General features: G+C 43.3%; 1 protein-coding gene across 2 annotated transcripts in view; it reads left to right on the top strand.

The window, feature by feature from the left end:
• Positions 1–3,537: 3,537 nt before the first annotated feature.
• Positions 3,538–17,157, top strand: part of UBA3 (ubiquitin like modifier activating enzyme 3) — a 28,894-nt gene continuing 15,274 nt past the window's right edge. The window contains exons 1-6 of one of the 2 annotated variants that reach the window (XM_004581604.4): positions 3,552–3,638; positions 3,828–3,869; positions 5,575–5,695; positions 6,856–6,936; positions 11,931–12,013; positions 14,597–14,677. In XM_004581604.4, coding sequence (XP_004581661.1) covers positions 3,619–3,638; positions 3,828–3,869; positions 5,575–5,695; positions 6,856–6,936; positions 11,931–12,013; positions 14,597–14,677 — 428 coding nt within the window. In that variant the 5' untranslated portion in view covers positions 3,552–3,618. Of the gene's footprint in view, positions 3,639–3,827; positions 3,870–5,574; positions 5,696–6,855; positions 6,937–11,930; positions 12,014–14,596; positions 14,678–17,157 lie in introns of both variants that reach the window. The other variant, XM_004581605.3, reaches the window with a different exon arrangement.

Here is a 17,157-nt window from a genome sequence, read left to right on the forward strand (position 1 = left end):
TGGGACCCTGCACCCGCGTGAGAAACCTAGAGGAAGCTCCTGGCTCCTGGCTCCGGATCGGCTCAGCACCGGCTGTTGCGGCTCACTTGGGGAGTGAATCATCGGACGGAAGATATTTCTTTCTATTTCTCCTCCTCTCTCTCTATATATATATATATCTGACTTTGCAATAAAAATAAAATAAATTGTTAAAAAAAGATTTAAAACGTGAAAATATTTTCAAGTTGTTTCTTGGCTCTGAAAATGGGCGAGGGTTTAAAGTCTGAGACAGCACAATTAGGACCCGGCTCCTCCCCTGCTGGCTGGTGCCTTGGGGGAAATTTTTTCACTCCTCTCCCAGCCCAGGTGACTTCATGTTAAAAGTGTGGACAACAGGATGTTAGCCACATAGGTGAGGTTAAAGAATGCTTAGTGTGTCAAGTGTACTTAGTGTACTTAGTCCCTAGTGTGTAAAACGTGTTCTTAATAATAATATGCCTAGTAACAATGGGTTTTTACGATGGCATCCACTGGCTTTTGCATATTTTTTGTCCATGTTAAGTAGTGCTGGTTGAGTCAGGTAGATCTAAAAAAATGGTTGAGTACTCAGTGCAATGACGACTGACATCTTAAGTCCTTTAGGCTCTGTGAAAGCACCGTGGGGCCAAAACAGGGCAGAAGGGCACAGCTCTGCCCTGCATTCAGTGATCCCACAAGGCAGTGGCAACTTCACCTCCATGTGAGAGTGCTAAATCGAGATGTGCCAGGCCTCAGGGTTCAGTTACAGGAAGTCAGAGGGTGTGGAGGAATTTCCTGGAGCTGAAGAATCTCACCCAGCAAAACAGCCCTGCAGGCAAGCAGAGAAAATGACCTTGTCACAACCAGCAGTGCGGGAGCCCAGGTGGGGTCCACACCTGTCGGAGAGCTCCGTGGGCATCGAAAGCTGGGACCAAGGACTCTCACCTTCCAACTGCTCAGAAGGGCATCATCAAAAGCTGTCATGTGTACATTAGTGACACTGTGATAACTCGTCGGTTGCAGGTGGCTAACAGCCAGCTAGGAGTTGCTCAGTGCATTTGTTTGCTTAAGCCTCTAAAAAGGTTTAAAGAAAAAAACAATGAAGTAGGAATGGTGGATCAGAGGTTCACTACCATTAATCCAAAAATATTCTGAAAATGGCACTGTGAGAGGCACAGCTCAGAGGAGACCATTTTGACCATCTCAGAGCCGTCTGGGCAAGAAAAAGTGATTTCTGCGTTGATAACAAAGCATGTGACCTAGAAAGGGGTTGGCATCTGTTGCCATGATGCGCCTCCCGCACCCGCTGCCTGGCACTGAGTTTCAGCTCCATGAATGCCACTGATGAGCCCAGCTGGGGGATGACAGAGGACAAGGCTTCCTTAAGGATCAGCAGAAAATACCACAAAGAGATTAAATATCACAAATTAGTCACAGCAGGTACACACATGGAGTACCCATCAGACTGCAAGCATTCCCATCTATGGTTCTCAGACAGAAAGAGGCCAGCATCAGCCAGGGCTGCACCAGATTCCCAAGAGATGTGGTGCTGAATGTAGAGACTCCTCTTAATGCACATTTTGAAAAAGAAATTGTTTATTTGAAAGGCAGAGTTATGTATATATATATATATATATATAGAGAGAGAGATCTTCCCCCTGCTGGTTCATTCCCCAAATGACTGCAACAGCAGGAGCTGGGCCCATCTGAAGTCAGGAGCCAGGAACTTCTGCAGAGCCTTCCATGTGGGTGCAGGGACTTAAGAACTTGGGCCATCCTCGACTGCTTTCCCAGGCCATTTAGTAGGAAGCTGGATGGGAAGTGGAGCAGCCAGAACTTCAACCAGAACCCTTTCGGGACAACGGCATCCCTCTGCATGTTGTGCTCAGTGCTTGGAGAGAGACCCGGAAGAAATTTTTGGTGATTGGCCCAAATCCGAGCATGGGTGGGAGATCTCTCTCTCTCTCTCTCCCCACTCCCTTCTCTCTAACTTTGTCTCTCAAATAAAATTTTTTAAAAATTTAAAAACAGGGCCTGGCATAGTGGCCTAGCAGCTAAAGTCCTTGCCTTGAACGCGCCAGGATCCCATATGGGTGCCGGTTCTAATCCTGGCAGCTCCACTTCCCATCCAGCTCCCTGCTTGTGGCCTGGGAAAGCAGTTGAAGACAGCTCAAAGCCCTGGGACCCTGCACCCGCGTGGGAGACCTGGAGGAGGTTCCTGGCTCCTGGCTTCAGATTGGCTCAGGTCCAGCCATTGTGGCCACTTGGGGAGTGAATGAATGGACAGAAGATCCTCTGTCTCTCCTCTCTGTATATCTGACTTTCCAATAAAAAAAAATAAATCTTAAAAAACCCCCAACATTTAAAAACGAAGTGTTCAAGTTTTATAGTTAATAACTAAGGAGTGAGGATTTAAATGTGGTTCTTTTTGACTCCAGACCCACTCCTGCCCCTCTGCAAACAAGGGATGGTTTTCTGAATATATTTCTCTATCCTATCATTTTGATTTGCCTATGCATGCATTTTTTTTATTCTGGAAGAAAACAGTTATGATTTTATCGCATTTATTTAATAGGTGATAGAATTATGAGTTTTAAAATGTTTCTCCTTGTAAAATATTTTCCTTCTATCTGTGTATATACATTTATCTGCCTCTCCAAAGGTTTTAGCTTTAATCCCGTTGTTTGTTGAATTTACCTGGCAGAATGGGATAACATTAAAATACTGATTTTCAAAGAAGAAAAAAATAACAATCTCTATCCTATAAACGGGTTTAGATAATCTGCTCTTTCAGTGCGGACCTATACGTACAGGCAAAGACTTTGGAGCAGTTCTGAAAAGTAGAAAATGAACGTTCTCCCGGTTCTCGGCTCCAGGGGGAAGCTCTAGCCTATGCGAGTGATTCTTTCACAGTTTTTTCATAGAATACACCAACATTCTACATAATTATCAGCATATAGATTGCATAAATACATAATCTTTTGCTACTATATTTTCATCCTGTATCGTAACACTGTACACCCGATAAGAGTTATCTGTTTAGGGGTAGTTAATTAAGATTCTAACTACAGTGAAACGCTTTCAAGTCCTGGCGCTGACCCCGCCCCTATCACTCTCCGCTAGCTCCGCCTTCCGCTCCGTCCCTGTCACTCAGCCCCGCCCCATCCCTCCCATCGGCTCTGCCCGTCACTCTCCGCCAGCTCCTCCCCTCCGGCTCCGCCCCGTCACTCCACCGGCTCTGCCCCTGTCACTCCCCACCGGTTCCGCCCCTGCGGCTCCGTTCCGCCCACCCAGTCTCTCCCCGCCCCCTAGCCCCGCCCCTCCGGCTCCCTCCCTTCCACTCAGCCCCGCCCCATCTCTCCGCTCCGGCTCCGCCCCAGTCATTCTCAGCCAGCTCCGCCCCTGTCACTCTCCGCCAGCTCCGCCTTTCCGGCTCCGCCCCTGCCATTCTCCGCCGGCTCCGCCCCTCCAGGTCCTCCCCTGTCACTCTCCGCCAGCCCCGCCCCTCCGGCTCCGCCCTTGTCACCTCTTCCAGCTCCGCCCCTTCCACTCCATCCCCTCCAGCTCCGCCCCTGGGGCCCCGCCCCCCGAAAAGGCACTTGGGAGGAGGCGGAGAACAATATGGCGGATGGCGAGGAGCCGTAAGTACCGGGACTCCGCTGGTGCGCCGGGCTAGGCTGGGATGTGAGAGAGCGTGGCGGAGGGCGGTCGCCGCCCCCACCCGGGGTCCCCTTCACCGCCCCGCCCCGTCCCCTCGCCCCCCCCATCCTCTCGCGGCGCCCAGTGTGTAGCGTGATGCTGACCCTTCTTTTATTCTCTCTTTCTTTTAGGGAGAAGAAAAGAAGGAGAATAGAGGAGCTGCTGGCTGAGAAGTTAGTGCTGCCGGGAGGCGGGGGTCGGGAGGCCGGGGCCCTCTCCGGGGACCCCCGCCTCCCCCTCCCCCAGGCCTAGGGGACAGCCGCAGCGGGCCCAGGGGGCTGGGAGGGGGCAGCAGGGCGCAGGCCGCGCGGCCTCCACCCCGACCCCGACCCCGCAGCCCTGGACGCCCAGAGGGCCGCTCCGGGCTCCTGCTCCGGGGGGCGTCGGGGCCGGGGTGCACCTGCAGGGCCTCCGGGGCGCCTGAGTTGTAGGTTTTGCGGAAGGATGGTTGTGCCCCCCTCTTCCTCCTTCCCAAATTGTCAGAGCCGTGACCTTGTGAAGAGAATCCAACTTTAAACACACACCTAACGGGCACAAGGCCTTGTTTGTTGTTTAATCTGCCATAAACACTGAGATAATAGTACTCATTGCATACTCCGTGTGAAAATCTCTTGTCTCAGTTACTGTACTAAGCACGTCAACCATTTTTTTTTTGCGACATAATTGACTCTTAAAGGAGGATGTTGACACCAAGAACTTATTTTTCCCACTTATTATGCGCCCTGTGCCTTATCAGAGGTTCAGTTTCACGCTGGTGGACAGTTTTAAAGAATGTTTTCTGACTGGGCTAACGCCACATGATGTCTCTCCTCCCCTACCTGGGAGGAGAGGGCACCCTGACTGTGAGGTGTGGTGGGTGTGCAATTCCTAGTGCTTTGGGAATTCTTGAGTTTCAGCTGCTCAGACTACTGGAGTGACAAGCTCTCCCCACCTTCCGGTTCGCCTCCCACTGTTGCATAAAGTGCTTACTCTATGCCAAGCGGTTTATTGAGTATCTCTTTATCCTCTAGGCCCTAAGCAGTTGCTCCCAGCAACCTGCAGAGGAGATTCATGGCTGTTTAGTAACCAGCTCAAGGTCACAGTGCTGTTAACTGTGGAACCAAACCCAGCATAGATAGATTCATCAAGTAAAAACTGAATAGTACTAATACATTTGAAAGCGGAAGCTGGAGTTGATAAGGAATAAAATGAAAAATCATCACAACCAGCCATGAATCCTGGCACTGATGAGAAAATTTGTGCATTGTGTTAGAAAAATCCCGCTTTTTTCCGTTGGCTAATCTGAAAGATTTCTAGGCATAATTACAAGCCACAACCTTTTATATGTTTTGATTTTTTTTTTAACTTCAGCAGCAACGAAAACAGCCTCACTTTATTTTTTTTTTAACTTGAATCTTTGAGAAAAAGTGTGTCACAGTTCTAATCATTAACAGTGATCTTTAAGTGGTACCTTTCAGCTTAGAAGGACACTGATTCCTGAAATTGTGGCTTTGCTCTCCCCATGTAAGTGGCATTTCCTGGTCCAGCCATCTTGATACTGGGGCAGGCTGCTGTGTGATCTTTGTAAATGCCAACATGTGGAGAAGTCTGCCCCTCTTTGGCAGCAGTATCCCAAGTTTGATTGGAAGTCTCTTGAGGGACCCAGAAACAGACTGTTCTTTGGTCAGGAGAATAAAAAAAAAGAAAGAAAAAGAAGCAGCCAGTGGTTCTTCAAGGACCCACGTAGTAGACAAGAAGTAGGAAAGAATGAACATAAATGTGTTGAACAGTTTGAGCAGGTCTGGTGTGGATACCTTTGTGTTTAGGGAAACCTTTATAATTGTAGGTATGGCTTTTTCTGACTGACCTTTGCAGCTGAATTTACTGTGTTCTGTGCAGAATGGCTGTTGATGGTGGGTGTGGGGACACTGGAGACTGGGAAGGTCGCTGGAACCATGTAAAGAAGTTCCTCGAGCGATCTGGACCCTTCACACACCCTGATTTCGAACCGAACACTGAAGTGAGACACATTTATTTTTAAATAACTGCTCTAATAGTTTTGTTTCAAAAATAGTTAAAATGCTTCCTTTTTAATTTGTTCTTATCATGAAAACTAATTTTCTCCTAAAACCTAGTATCTTGAAATACTGAATTGTACATTTACAATTTATTTGAGTGATTTTTACATTTCTCACGTAATATATGTTGATTTTAAGAGGAAAATAGCTTTATAACTTTTTGAGTTCTATTATACTTAAATTTCCAATTCAAAATGATTTGAGACAAATTACTCTTAAGTAGCCCTTTGTTGTAAGAAATTAATTGTGATAAAACTATAGATGTGCTTGTTTAAATTTTGCAATTTAGTTGGATTATCTTTACTTACACTTGAATGTATTTAGTTGCATGCCAAACATTATGAGTGCTATATAATACCTGGCATAGAATTTATGATAGCCTTAGTGAGATGCCTGATCTTTTATTACTTATAGTATGTAGAAAAATACTTTTACAGTGTTTAAATAGTTTTTTTCTTTAAAGATAGTTTAAATAGAAATGTTCTAGTACGTTTAAAGTGATGTTTAATCTTTTACATTTGGCATGATGTCTTTTCTGAGTAACTTTTTTCCTTTAATATTGGATAGATCCAACAGTAAGAATTTTACCTTTTTGGGGTAGTATGCCCTGTTTTCTTCTGTTTCTGACACTTTTTTGACCTGATGATTTCAAATTACTACCTCTGTTAAATAATTGTTCCAAATTATACTTTGATGACTTGCAGTTTTCTAAGTTGTCCTTCATAAAATCATGTTTCATAAATTTAGCTCATTGTTGTTGCTTTTAACATCTTTAAGACCTTTTAACATCTGCTGTGCTTGATCCTCTTTTTAAATTTTTAAAAATTTTTCTGTTTTTAGGGAGTCAGTTAATTTGATGTTTTGCTTCTCAAAAGTTAAGAAAAACAAACATGGATAGTCAATTTAAAGATATTAAAACTGAAACTCTGACATCATTGGCAGCTTTAGAATTTCTGACGCTGCATAATTTGAACCAATTTGTTAAGAATAAAACGATGCTGTTTGTCCTTAACTGCATTTTTGGTTTGTCTTCTCATTTGTTGTCTGTTGTTGGTATTTCTGATTGTCAGCAGATTTTAATATGGCTTTCTGTTCTTTCCAGTCTCTCCAGTTTTTGTTAGAAACATGTAAAGTTCTAGTCATTGGAGCTGGCGGCTTAGGATGTGAGCTCCTCAAAAACCTGGTAATACATGTATATATAAAATGCTTTTCCCCGCCTTGTACTAAAGAATACTTTTCTGTGTGTATATTTCAAGATAGGTTTAAACTTTTAAAGCAGACATGGCGAAGTAGTACAAAGTTTGCCTATATCCCAGTCAGCTTCCCCTGTTGTTAATATGTTAGTATATTTGTCAGTCTGTCAGTAACACACAGCTTCCTGCTATTACTATCTCATATTAGTAAGATATAGTTATTACAGTCTATAAACCACACCCAGCTTTTCTGATTTGTATCTTGTGTTGGTATATTGGTATTTATTTGTCACAAGGAGATTTCTTTATTGTGATTGTGAACCTTTTCTCTAGAGCTTTCATTAGGTAAGTTTTACAAGTCAGATTCCAGATGGTAATTAAAATGATAATATAGCTGAATTTTTTTAATACTGAAGTTCTCAGTTACCTAAAGTCATCAATAGGATTTATGTCCATTTACTCTTCTGTTTTTTGTTGAACAAATTATGATGGTTCTTGCACAGTGATCATTAATTTCAGTGAAATAAGAGGTGATTAGGATTTTATTGCATGGCTTCAAATAATTTAGCGTCTTCTTTTGTTTCCAGGTGTGGTGGGCAGGGCATTCATTGTCTTGTTTTATGTGGTGGCAAGTGTTGAAGTTCAGGGATGTTAGATGACTATTGTGAGTGTTAAATGATTACTGTGAGTGTTAAGATTACATTCTTAGGGCTCGGCAGCGTGGCCTAGTGGCTAAAGTCCTCTCCTTGATCCCATATGGCCACTGGTTCTAATCCCGGCAGCTCCACTTCCTCTCTATCTCTCCTCCTCTCAGTATATCTGACTTTGTAATAAAAATAAAATAAATCTTTAAAAAAAAAAAAAAGATTACATTCTTAATCTAGGCCATCAGTCCTAAATTAAGTGTTGTTTTTCATGGTAACATTAGTTCATTATTTGACCTCATTAGATGGTAACTTGATGACCATATGGTGGTAAACCCATAAAACTTGGGAAAACTAAGATTAAAAAAAGTATTTATTTACTTTTATTTGGAAGACAGAAAGATGCCTTCCATCTTTTGTTCCTTCCTTAAATGCCCATAGTAGCCAGGGCTTTTCGGGCCAGAAGGAGGTAGGAAGCGGTCTCAGGGTCAGATGTGGGTGACAGATGTCTCAGTGCTTGAACCCACCAGAATGTGCATTAGTAGGAAGCCAGAATTGGAAGCTGAGCTGGTACCTGAATCCAGGCACTCTGATGTGGAATGTGAGTGTCCCTAGCAGTGTTTTTCTAAGATTTATTTATTTATGTTTTTATTGGAAAGGCGGATACACAGAGAGGAGAGAGAGAGGAAGATCTTAAGTTTGCTGGTTGACTCCCCAAGTGGCCACAACTGCCAGAGCTGAACCTATCTGAAGCCAGGAGCCAGGAGCTTCTTCTAGGTCTCCTACTTGGGTGTAGGGTCCCAAAGCTTTGGGCCATCCTCAACTGCTTTCTCAGCCTAAAAGCAGGGAGCTGGACGGGAAACGGAGCAGCTGGGACACAAACTGGTGCCCATATGGGATCTTGGTGGATGTAAGGCGAGGATTTATCCACTAAACTATTGCACAAAGCCATGCATTTACTCGTCATAAGTATAAAGCAGCTTTTAATAAATTCCGTACTAGTTGTTTTAACAAAATGAGTGGGAGAATTTGTTTGGAGTTATTATATGCCCTACTATGGAAAAGTGAAGATGTTGCAGTCGGTTGCTTAAAACATTTAAGCAGGTAGAGAACTTCAAAAGTCAGCCAAAGGAGTTAAAGGATAAACACAGCCACATTGATTATGATAGGGGACACTAATGTCACTCCTGTGAGTTTGGAAAAACTAAATGTGCTTCACTGTACGTAGTGCTGGGCTGGGTTCCTTGGGGGTTGTGGGTACTCAAAGTGTGTTCTTAGTGAATCTGATGTTTCACTGGGAGACAAGTCTCACATGAGATAGGTAGCAGTGTGCTGGGTGGGTTGTTAAAATTACAGAACCTTATCTTACCTGACTATTCCATAGTGTGAGGGCCCGCCCGACATGCTGGCAAGGTTTGTAGAGATGCAGTGTGTTTTTTGTTTGTTTGTTTGTTTGTTTGTTTAAGATTTATTTGTTTTTATTGCAAAGCCAGATATACAGAGAGGAGGAGAGACAGAGAGGAAGATCTTCTGTCTGATTATTCCACTCCCTACGTGACCGCAACAGTTGGTGCTGCACCGATTCAAAGCCAGGAGCCAATTTCCTCCAGGTCTCCTATGCGGGTGCAGGGTTCCGAGGTGTTGGGTTGTCCTCGACTGCTTTCCCAGGCCACAAGCAGGGAGCTGGATGGGAAGTGGAGCTGCCGGGATTAGAACCGGCGCCCATATGGGATCCCAGCATGTTCAAGACGAGGTGTAATGAAGTTATAGTTCCTTTAAAGCTTAACTTTTTCCATTTTGAAGACATTAATTGCAAATGTGATATATACTGATTTTGAAATGTAGAACAGTTGAAGATTAAATCTGAGGGTTAGTCATCAAGCAACTTTAAAGGAGTGGCCCTATTACTGCTTTATAATAACCTTTAACAACAACAACAAAAGAAACTCTAAGGGTTTTCAGTTTTACATTACTTTGTTTATCATAGATATAGACACATAAGAGGTATTCCTGAAGTTTTTTATGGATTGCATGCTCTCAAAGGGTCATTCTAGGAAAAAGAATAGGAAGTTAACATTATTGATTGAACGAATGCTTACTGAGCTTCTTTCCTACCTGCCAAACACCATTTTTTTTTTAAAGATTTATTCAGTTTGTTACAAAGTCAGATATACAGAGAGGAAGAGAGACTGAGAGGAAGATCTTCCGTGCGATGATTCACTCCCCAAGTGAGCTGCAACGGCCGGTGCGCGCCGATCCGAAGCCAGGAACCAGGAACCTCTTCCAGGTCTCCCACGCGGGTGCAGTGTCCCAATGCATTGGGCTGTCCTCAACTGCTTTCCCAGGCCACAAGCAGGGAGCTGGATGGGAAGTGGAGCAGCCGGAATTAGAACCGGCGCCCATATGGGATCCCGGTGTGTTCAAGGCGAGGACTTTAGCCGCTAGGCCACGTCGCCGGGCCCCAAACACCATTTTAAATGATGAAGATACAATATTGAACAATACAGACATCCTTGTGTTTGTGGGGCTCATGTTTTAGTTTAAGGAAAGGCCCAAGTAAAATATGCTAGTGTGTGCTTTATAAAGAAGGGAAAGGTGGAAGGTAGGTAAGGAAAGAAAAGTGTTTTTGGAAAGATGAGCAAGTGAACTGCCCCTCTGGAGGAAGACCGTTCTGGTCAGAGGAGACAGCAGGTGCGGTAGCTGTGAAGTAAAGTGCACTTGCTCAGGGACGGCAAGGAGACCGTTTGAGCTGCAGCAGGCATGAGTGAGGGGAAGCATTTTTGAAGGGGTTGTAACTGGAGAGGTAACTGGTGATGAAGAGGCTCAGAGAAGGCCTTGGAAACAGCTAGAAGAACTCTGGGTCAGGAAGTGACTTGATTGTATTAAGCTGGATCATTATGGCTGGTCATTGCAAATAGACTAAAGGAAGGAGCTGGGGTGGGGAACTATGTACGGCATTGTGCTGTTGTGGATCTAACCTTTGTTTGCTGCGGGGGCATCCGAGTGCTGGTTTGAGTCCTGGGAATTCTGGTCCAGTTCTTTGCTAATGTTCACAGGAAGGGAGTGGAGTGTGGGCACTGCCACACATTTGGGAGACCTGGGTGAAGTGGGCCGAGTTCCATACTCTTGTCTCACCTGGCCCACCTCTGGCTGTTGTGGCTGTTTGGGGAAGTGAAAATCTTTCTCTCCTTTTCCCCTCTTTTTCTTGGATTGCTAGCTCTGGCCCCACCTCCTGATTTCTCTGTCACTGCCTTTCGAGTAAAATATGCACAGATTGTAATAGAGGCACTACTTTCGCTGTGATCCTCTAAGCAGGAGATGACAGTGACTCGGAGAACAGGGTCTACCAGTGGGAAGGCGGTCACATTATGGAGATATGTTGAAGACTGAGTCAACAGAATTTGCTAATGGGGTGGTTGTGTTATGTGATACTAAAGAATTAAGGATGACCCAACAAGGTTTTTGCTTGAGAAACTTGAAAGTTGGAGCTACTGTTTGCTGAAATGAGGAAGATGGAAAGGAACGGGTTTGGAGGTGGTGGTGAGCAAAGGTGATCAAGTTTGCTTTTGGATGTTTACATCTGTGATGTCTGTTGGATGATCTTTCTCTTATAAGATGGTCTGAACAAAACACAAAGGCACTCTAAATTCTCGAGTAAAGAGCAAAAACGGAATGAACTGGAAACCCATTTTTCAAAAGTGTTCCCATTCTTATGGGTGTAATGACCACATGCAGTGTGCATTTTAAGGTGCCCTGTCGCTCAGAAGCATAAAGGCCAGATGGAATGTGGCAGTCCTGGGAGTTAGCAGCGAGGAGTTCTGCTGTGGTTACTTCATCTCAGACTTGGGAGATAGTCCTTTCATTGGTGCATTGCACATACGTATGTGTGCTTTTAAAAAACACTGCAGTTGTCTTTTCTGAATTGTGGCATGCTTAATGTTGAGTTAACTAAAGGAGTTGATTTTTAAAAGTATTTTGAAGAAAGAATTGCAGCTATAATTAATTAGTAAGACTGGTAAAATTGAACTATTGCAACAGCAATAAAATAACTGAATTTGTGGGAAATATATATATATATGTTTTATATATATATAAAACATCCTTAATCTATAGAAATTGAGTTTTCTCGTGGTTATAGATGGTTTGAAATTAAATGGTTACACATATTTTATTTGAATACTTATATAAATTTCATATACCTTGCAAGACTTTTTAGCTATCAAGTACAATGTCACATAATTTATTATTGAGAATTTGTGGATGTAGGACTACATTGAAAACAGATACTAAATTTTCACATGTGAAAGACCCTCCTCATTGGGTTGTTTTTATTCCTGCAGGCTTTGTCTGGTTTTAGACAGATTCATGTCATAGACATGGACACTATCGATGTTTCCAATCTCAATAGGCAGTTCTTATTTAGGTAAGTTACAGCATTTTAGTTGTTTTTCTTAAACTCTTAACATCATCTGAACGTGAGCTTATTTGAATTTTACTAAGTAAAAACTATGGAGAGGGTAACACCAATTTTACTTGAAAAGTAAAACTATCACTTCCATTTTAGATACAATTTTGGTTGTTCTGGTGAAAGTAGTTTTGTAAGAAAGCAGTTTTTGTTTTTAAATCTTTTGAAAAGAAAAAAAAATAATAAACACAGGAAAAAGTGAGTCTTCCTGCACTATTTACTCTCACAGTGGTTGTGCCCTGAATATTTGGGGTACGTCTCTTTTCCGCCTATTGATCTCATAAGAGAATGGTACTGAACTGAAGACTCTCTTGAGATATTTTATTAAACTTTAAAATGTTTGTAGAAAATGGAATTGTAAGAAAAATGAGCTTATCGTAGGGTGGCCATTTAGCTGGTGTTTAAGAAGCTGACATCCTACAGTGAAGTGCCTGGGCTTGGTGGCCTAGCTCCTGCTTCCAGCGTCCTGCTGCCGTGGACTCGGGAGGCTGCAGCGATGGCTCAGGTGGCTGGGCTCCTGCCGCCCTCATGAGAGAGCCTGATTCCATTCCTAGCTTGCAGCATTAGCTCAGCTTGGTCTTGGCTGTTTTGAGCCTTTTGGAAGTGAACAGCACTTTTCTCTCTCTCTTCTCTCTGTGTTTGAGTCTCTAAGAAAATATTGTGAGGCCTCAAATTTTGAAATCATAGCTTTTTTTTTAATAACACACATTTTAAAAAAGATTTATTTATTTTTATTGGGAAGGCAGATATACAGAGAGAAGGAGATACAGAGACAAAGATCTTCCATCTGCTGGTTCACTTCCCAAGTGGCAGCAATTTCCAGAGCTAAGCTGGTCTGAAGCCAGAAGCCAGGAGCTAGGAGCTTGTTCCAGGTCTCCCACGTGGGAGCAGGGTCCAAAGGCTTTGGCCTTCTGCTACTGCTTTCCCAGGCCACAAGCAGAGAGTTGGAAGAAAGTGGAGCACCTGGGACACAAACTTGCACCCCTATGGGATCTCAGCTTGTGCCAGGTGAGGATTTAGCCACTAGGCTACTGTGCTGGGTCCTTAGTAACACACATTTTTTATGTACTGTTTGAAGACTCACTGGTTGCATGAATTTCAAAATTTATTGTACAAAAATGAGCTTTTGCCTTACAACTGCTTTTTCTACAAGCTTTTTGAATTACCTTGTGTTAGCCACTTAAGAGCCAAAATTGAAGTGATGATTATGGAACAATTAAATATTGGGTTCATTGGAGCTTTTTACACAAGGGAAATTAACATGGACCATTTCTATTTAAGATATCTTAGGCAGAACATTCTGATTCTCTTTTGGTGATGATAAACTAGCAGTCCACACAGAAATCATGTGGGCATTCGGCTGTGCCTTTACTGTGACAGCACATAGAATATATGACTTCAACCGAGTCTTGCCAGTCTATTCACTTTATGTAACTAATGAGACTTCTGTGTAGGGTAATTGAAGCAATGCTGAAATCAAGTTCTCTAATTGGTAGTAAGGTGCTATTCAATGCAAGTTAAAACAGCAAGAGTAAAGCTCTCAGCAGCTTTGAATCAAAAGTAGTGCTTGTATTGGAGGAAGGAAACTGATTTAAGAGTTTCACTTTGAAAGTCTGGTTTGAAATGAAGTATCTGATGAGCACATTAGATTTGTTATTTTCAAGGTGTTTTCTCTGCTATAAAAGGACAGAATTCACAATCAAAATCATATAATCACGTTGTTCCACCTGTTAGTGGTCTGGTGGGTACAACAGGCATGTGTGTAACGAGAAATGTGCTACAGACAAAAAGCAGTAACGAAGCTCTGTGCATTTGTGAAGGACTGACTTACTCCCTGACAGGAGGAGGAAGCATCAGCAAATATCATGTATACAGATTGGGAGAGGGATCAACGCCCACTGCTATCTGTATTCGAGGTTGTTGTCTAAGAATGATCTTTTAAGGCTTTGTATTTTTAAGTTTCTTAAAAATGGGAACAACATTTGCGATTTTAGGTAATTCCTTTGAAATTGTTTCTTTTTTTAAATATGTAGTTGCAACTTCATAAGCAACCCAACTTTTTCCGCATAGTCAGCACAGTAGGACCAAGCGGAGGATCACTAACACTTCCTGCCTCTCTAACAGGAATCTTGCTGTGTGGTTTCAGCAGAGACTCACACAGAAACTAATACTTTGAGGTTTTAAGGTTGAAAGAGGTTAGATATCCGGAAAGCTCTGGGGTGGTTTTTACACTGGGAAATAGAGTAGGAAGTACCCAGAAAAACTACCATTACACTTCACCTGGGGGGAAAAGCACTGTTTATATCTCCGTGTAAGACATGGTTCATTAAATTTGTGATAATTTGAACCATCACTAAGTATTGGCATTGGGCTGGATACTTATTCATCAGAGTTTTTACTGATATGCAAAGTGCTTTGGAAAAGATATTATTTCCTAATGTCTTATAAATTCACTGTGGATTTGTGTTTGTGTTTAAAAGTAGACTATGTAGTTAAAACAAGTTTAAATACTGAATGATAATTTAAATATTTTTCCTATAGGCCCAAAGATGTTGGAAGACCCAAGGCTGAAGTTGCTGCGGAATTTCTAAATGACAGGGTTCCTAATTGCAATGTAGTTCCGTATCCTTTTGAAAAGCAATTAAGTTTTAAGGCTTTTTAAAGAAAAGATTCTTTTTTCATTCAGTGTTCATTTATTTATTGTTAACTTGACAGGTAGAATGACAGAGAGGTAATGATTTTGCATCTGCTGGTTGATTTCCCAAATGCTTACAAGAGCCAGGCCTGGGCCAGACTAAATTACAATGTATAACTCCCTCTGGGTGACAGAGGTCCAAGCCCTTGGGACCCTGCACACACCCTGTCTCCTGGCTTGGGATCAGCTCAGCTCAGGCTGTTGCTGTCACTTGGGGAGTGCACCAGCTGATGGGAGATCTCTGTCTCTCCTCTCTGTAATTCTGACTTTGCAATAAAAGTAAATAAATCTTTAAAAAAAAAAAAGGAAAAGAAAAAGTCAGTGTTACAGAGGAGAGACAGTGAGAGATCGCCCATCTATCACTCTCAAGGTGGCTACAGCAGCCGGTGCTGGGCCAGGCCGGGACTAGGAGGCAGGAGCTTTCGGTCTAGTCTCCTACAGGGGTGACAGGGCCCATACACTTGGTCCATCTTCTACTGCTTTTTCTAGGCACATTAAGCAGAAAGATCTTCCATCCACTGGTTCACTCCCCAAATGACCATAAAGGTCAGAGCTAAGCCAATCTGAAGCCAGGAGCTAGCAGCTTCTTCTGAGTTTCCCATGCAGATGCAGGGTCCCAAAGCTTTGGGCCATCTCTACTGTTTTCCCAGGTCATAAGCAGGGAGCTGGAAGGGAATTGGAGCAGCCAGAACATGAACTGGCGCCCATATGGGATCCTAGCACATGCTAGGTGAGTTTAGCCTCTGGGCTATCTCACTGGGCCCTAGTGCACATCTTCTAAGGATGTGTGTCCCCAAAGAAGAGGGGTGCTAAGTCCATCATCCGGATGCCTGGTGAAAGAGCAGATCTGTTCAAGCCAGGCATGTTCTTGGATGGTGGTCTGTGGTATCTTCAGTTCCTCCTGGCAATCCATGTAGTGGGTCTGGACTACGAGACTCATGATTCTATTTTCACAGTCTATAGCACACAGTACTGTGTGGGTCCCAGGCCCAAGAATGGCCATTGACAGCCTCTGTTCAGAGCCTTCCAATGGCAGCATAAGGAGGTATATTTTCTCCCTGTTAGAGAGGCAGAAAATAAGGCAAAAATAGTCCTTCATCTATGAGGATCTGATTCTCAGAGCTGGCAGGTCTTAGCCATCATGGCCCTGGCTTTTGGGTTAACTTTGGATTATTGCTGCTAATGATTAGTTAGTCTGGAGGGTCATAATTCAGAATCAGTGGCCCCATTATTCTGGTGTGTGATGGAGGCTGGCCTTGGTGAAGTAGGTGTGGAGAAACAGTCACACTGTGAGCCAGGAAGCAGAGGAAAATAACACTTATAAAACACTCATGCTTGGGCCTGGCTCAGAGGCGTAGTGACTAAAGTCCTCACTTGCAACGCGCCAGGATCCCATATGAGTGCCGGTTCTAATCCTGGCAGCCCCGCTTCCCATCCAGCTCCCTGCTTGTGGCCTGGGAAAGCAGTCGAGGACGGTCCAAACCTTTGGGATCCTGCACCTGTGTGGGAGACCCGGAAGAGCTCCTGGCTTCGGATCAGTGCAGCACTGGCTATTGCGGCTGCTTGGGGAGTGAATCATCGGATGGAAGATCTTCCTCTCTGTCTCTTCTCCTCTCTGTATATCTGACTTTGCAATAAAAATAAATAAATCTTTAAAAAAAACCAAAAAAATTATGCTCTGTTATGTGAATTAGGATGGTTTTTAATATTTAATAGGAAATCAGGAGATGGGATTTACTAAATCCTAGTAAGATTTTTGTTATTGGGAACAAGATTATATTAGAAATGCCAAAGAATTCGAAGGCAATTTTGGAAAAGAATAAAGTAGGTGGATTCAGTATCCGATTTGTAGATTTATTTATACAGCTGCAAAAGTTACGACATTGACTGTATGACATTGTCATACAAATACGCATGGATTGTGGAACATACTAGAAAAACCTGAAATGGCTGCGTGCAACTGTGACTAACTGATTTTTGACAAAGATGCAAAATCAGTTCAATGGAGGAAGGATTGTTTCTTCATCAAATCGCACTGGAGCAGTTGGATATCCATAGGCAACACATAAAACCTAAACCTCACATCTTCTATAATAATGAACTCAAACTGGATCATCAAATGTGTAAGCATAGGATGTGAAACTAAAATCTTCGAATACGTATTTTGAAGGAATGTGTGTTCAAGATGCCTGTGTCCCAGCTAGGAGCACATAGTAGTAGCTGCTCATTCTAGCTGTCTGCTCCTGTAGGCTCTTGGGGGTACAGTGATGGCTCATGAAATTGGGTTCCTGCTAACTCTGGAAGACCTAGACTGAGTTCCCATCTCCTGGCTTTTCCCCTAGCCTGTACCCTCGCCTCTTCTGGGCATTTGGGGAGTGAACCAGTGGAAGATCTGGCCGGCAGTTGT

The sequence above is a fragment of the Ochotona princeps genome, chromosome 21, assembly GCF_030435755.1.
Source record: "Ochotona princeps isolate mOchPri1 chromosome 21, mOchPri1.hap1, whole genome shotgun sequence".
Taxonomy (NCBI): Eukaryota; Metazoa; Chordata; class Mammalia; order Lagomorpha; family Ochotonidae; genus Ochotona; species Ochotona princeps.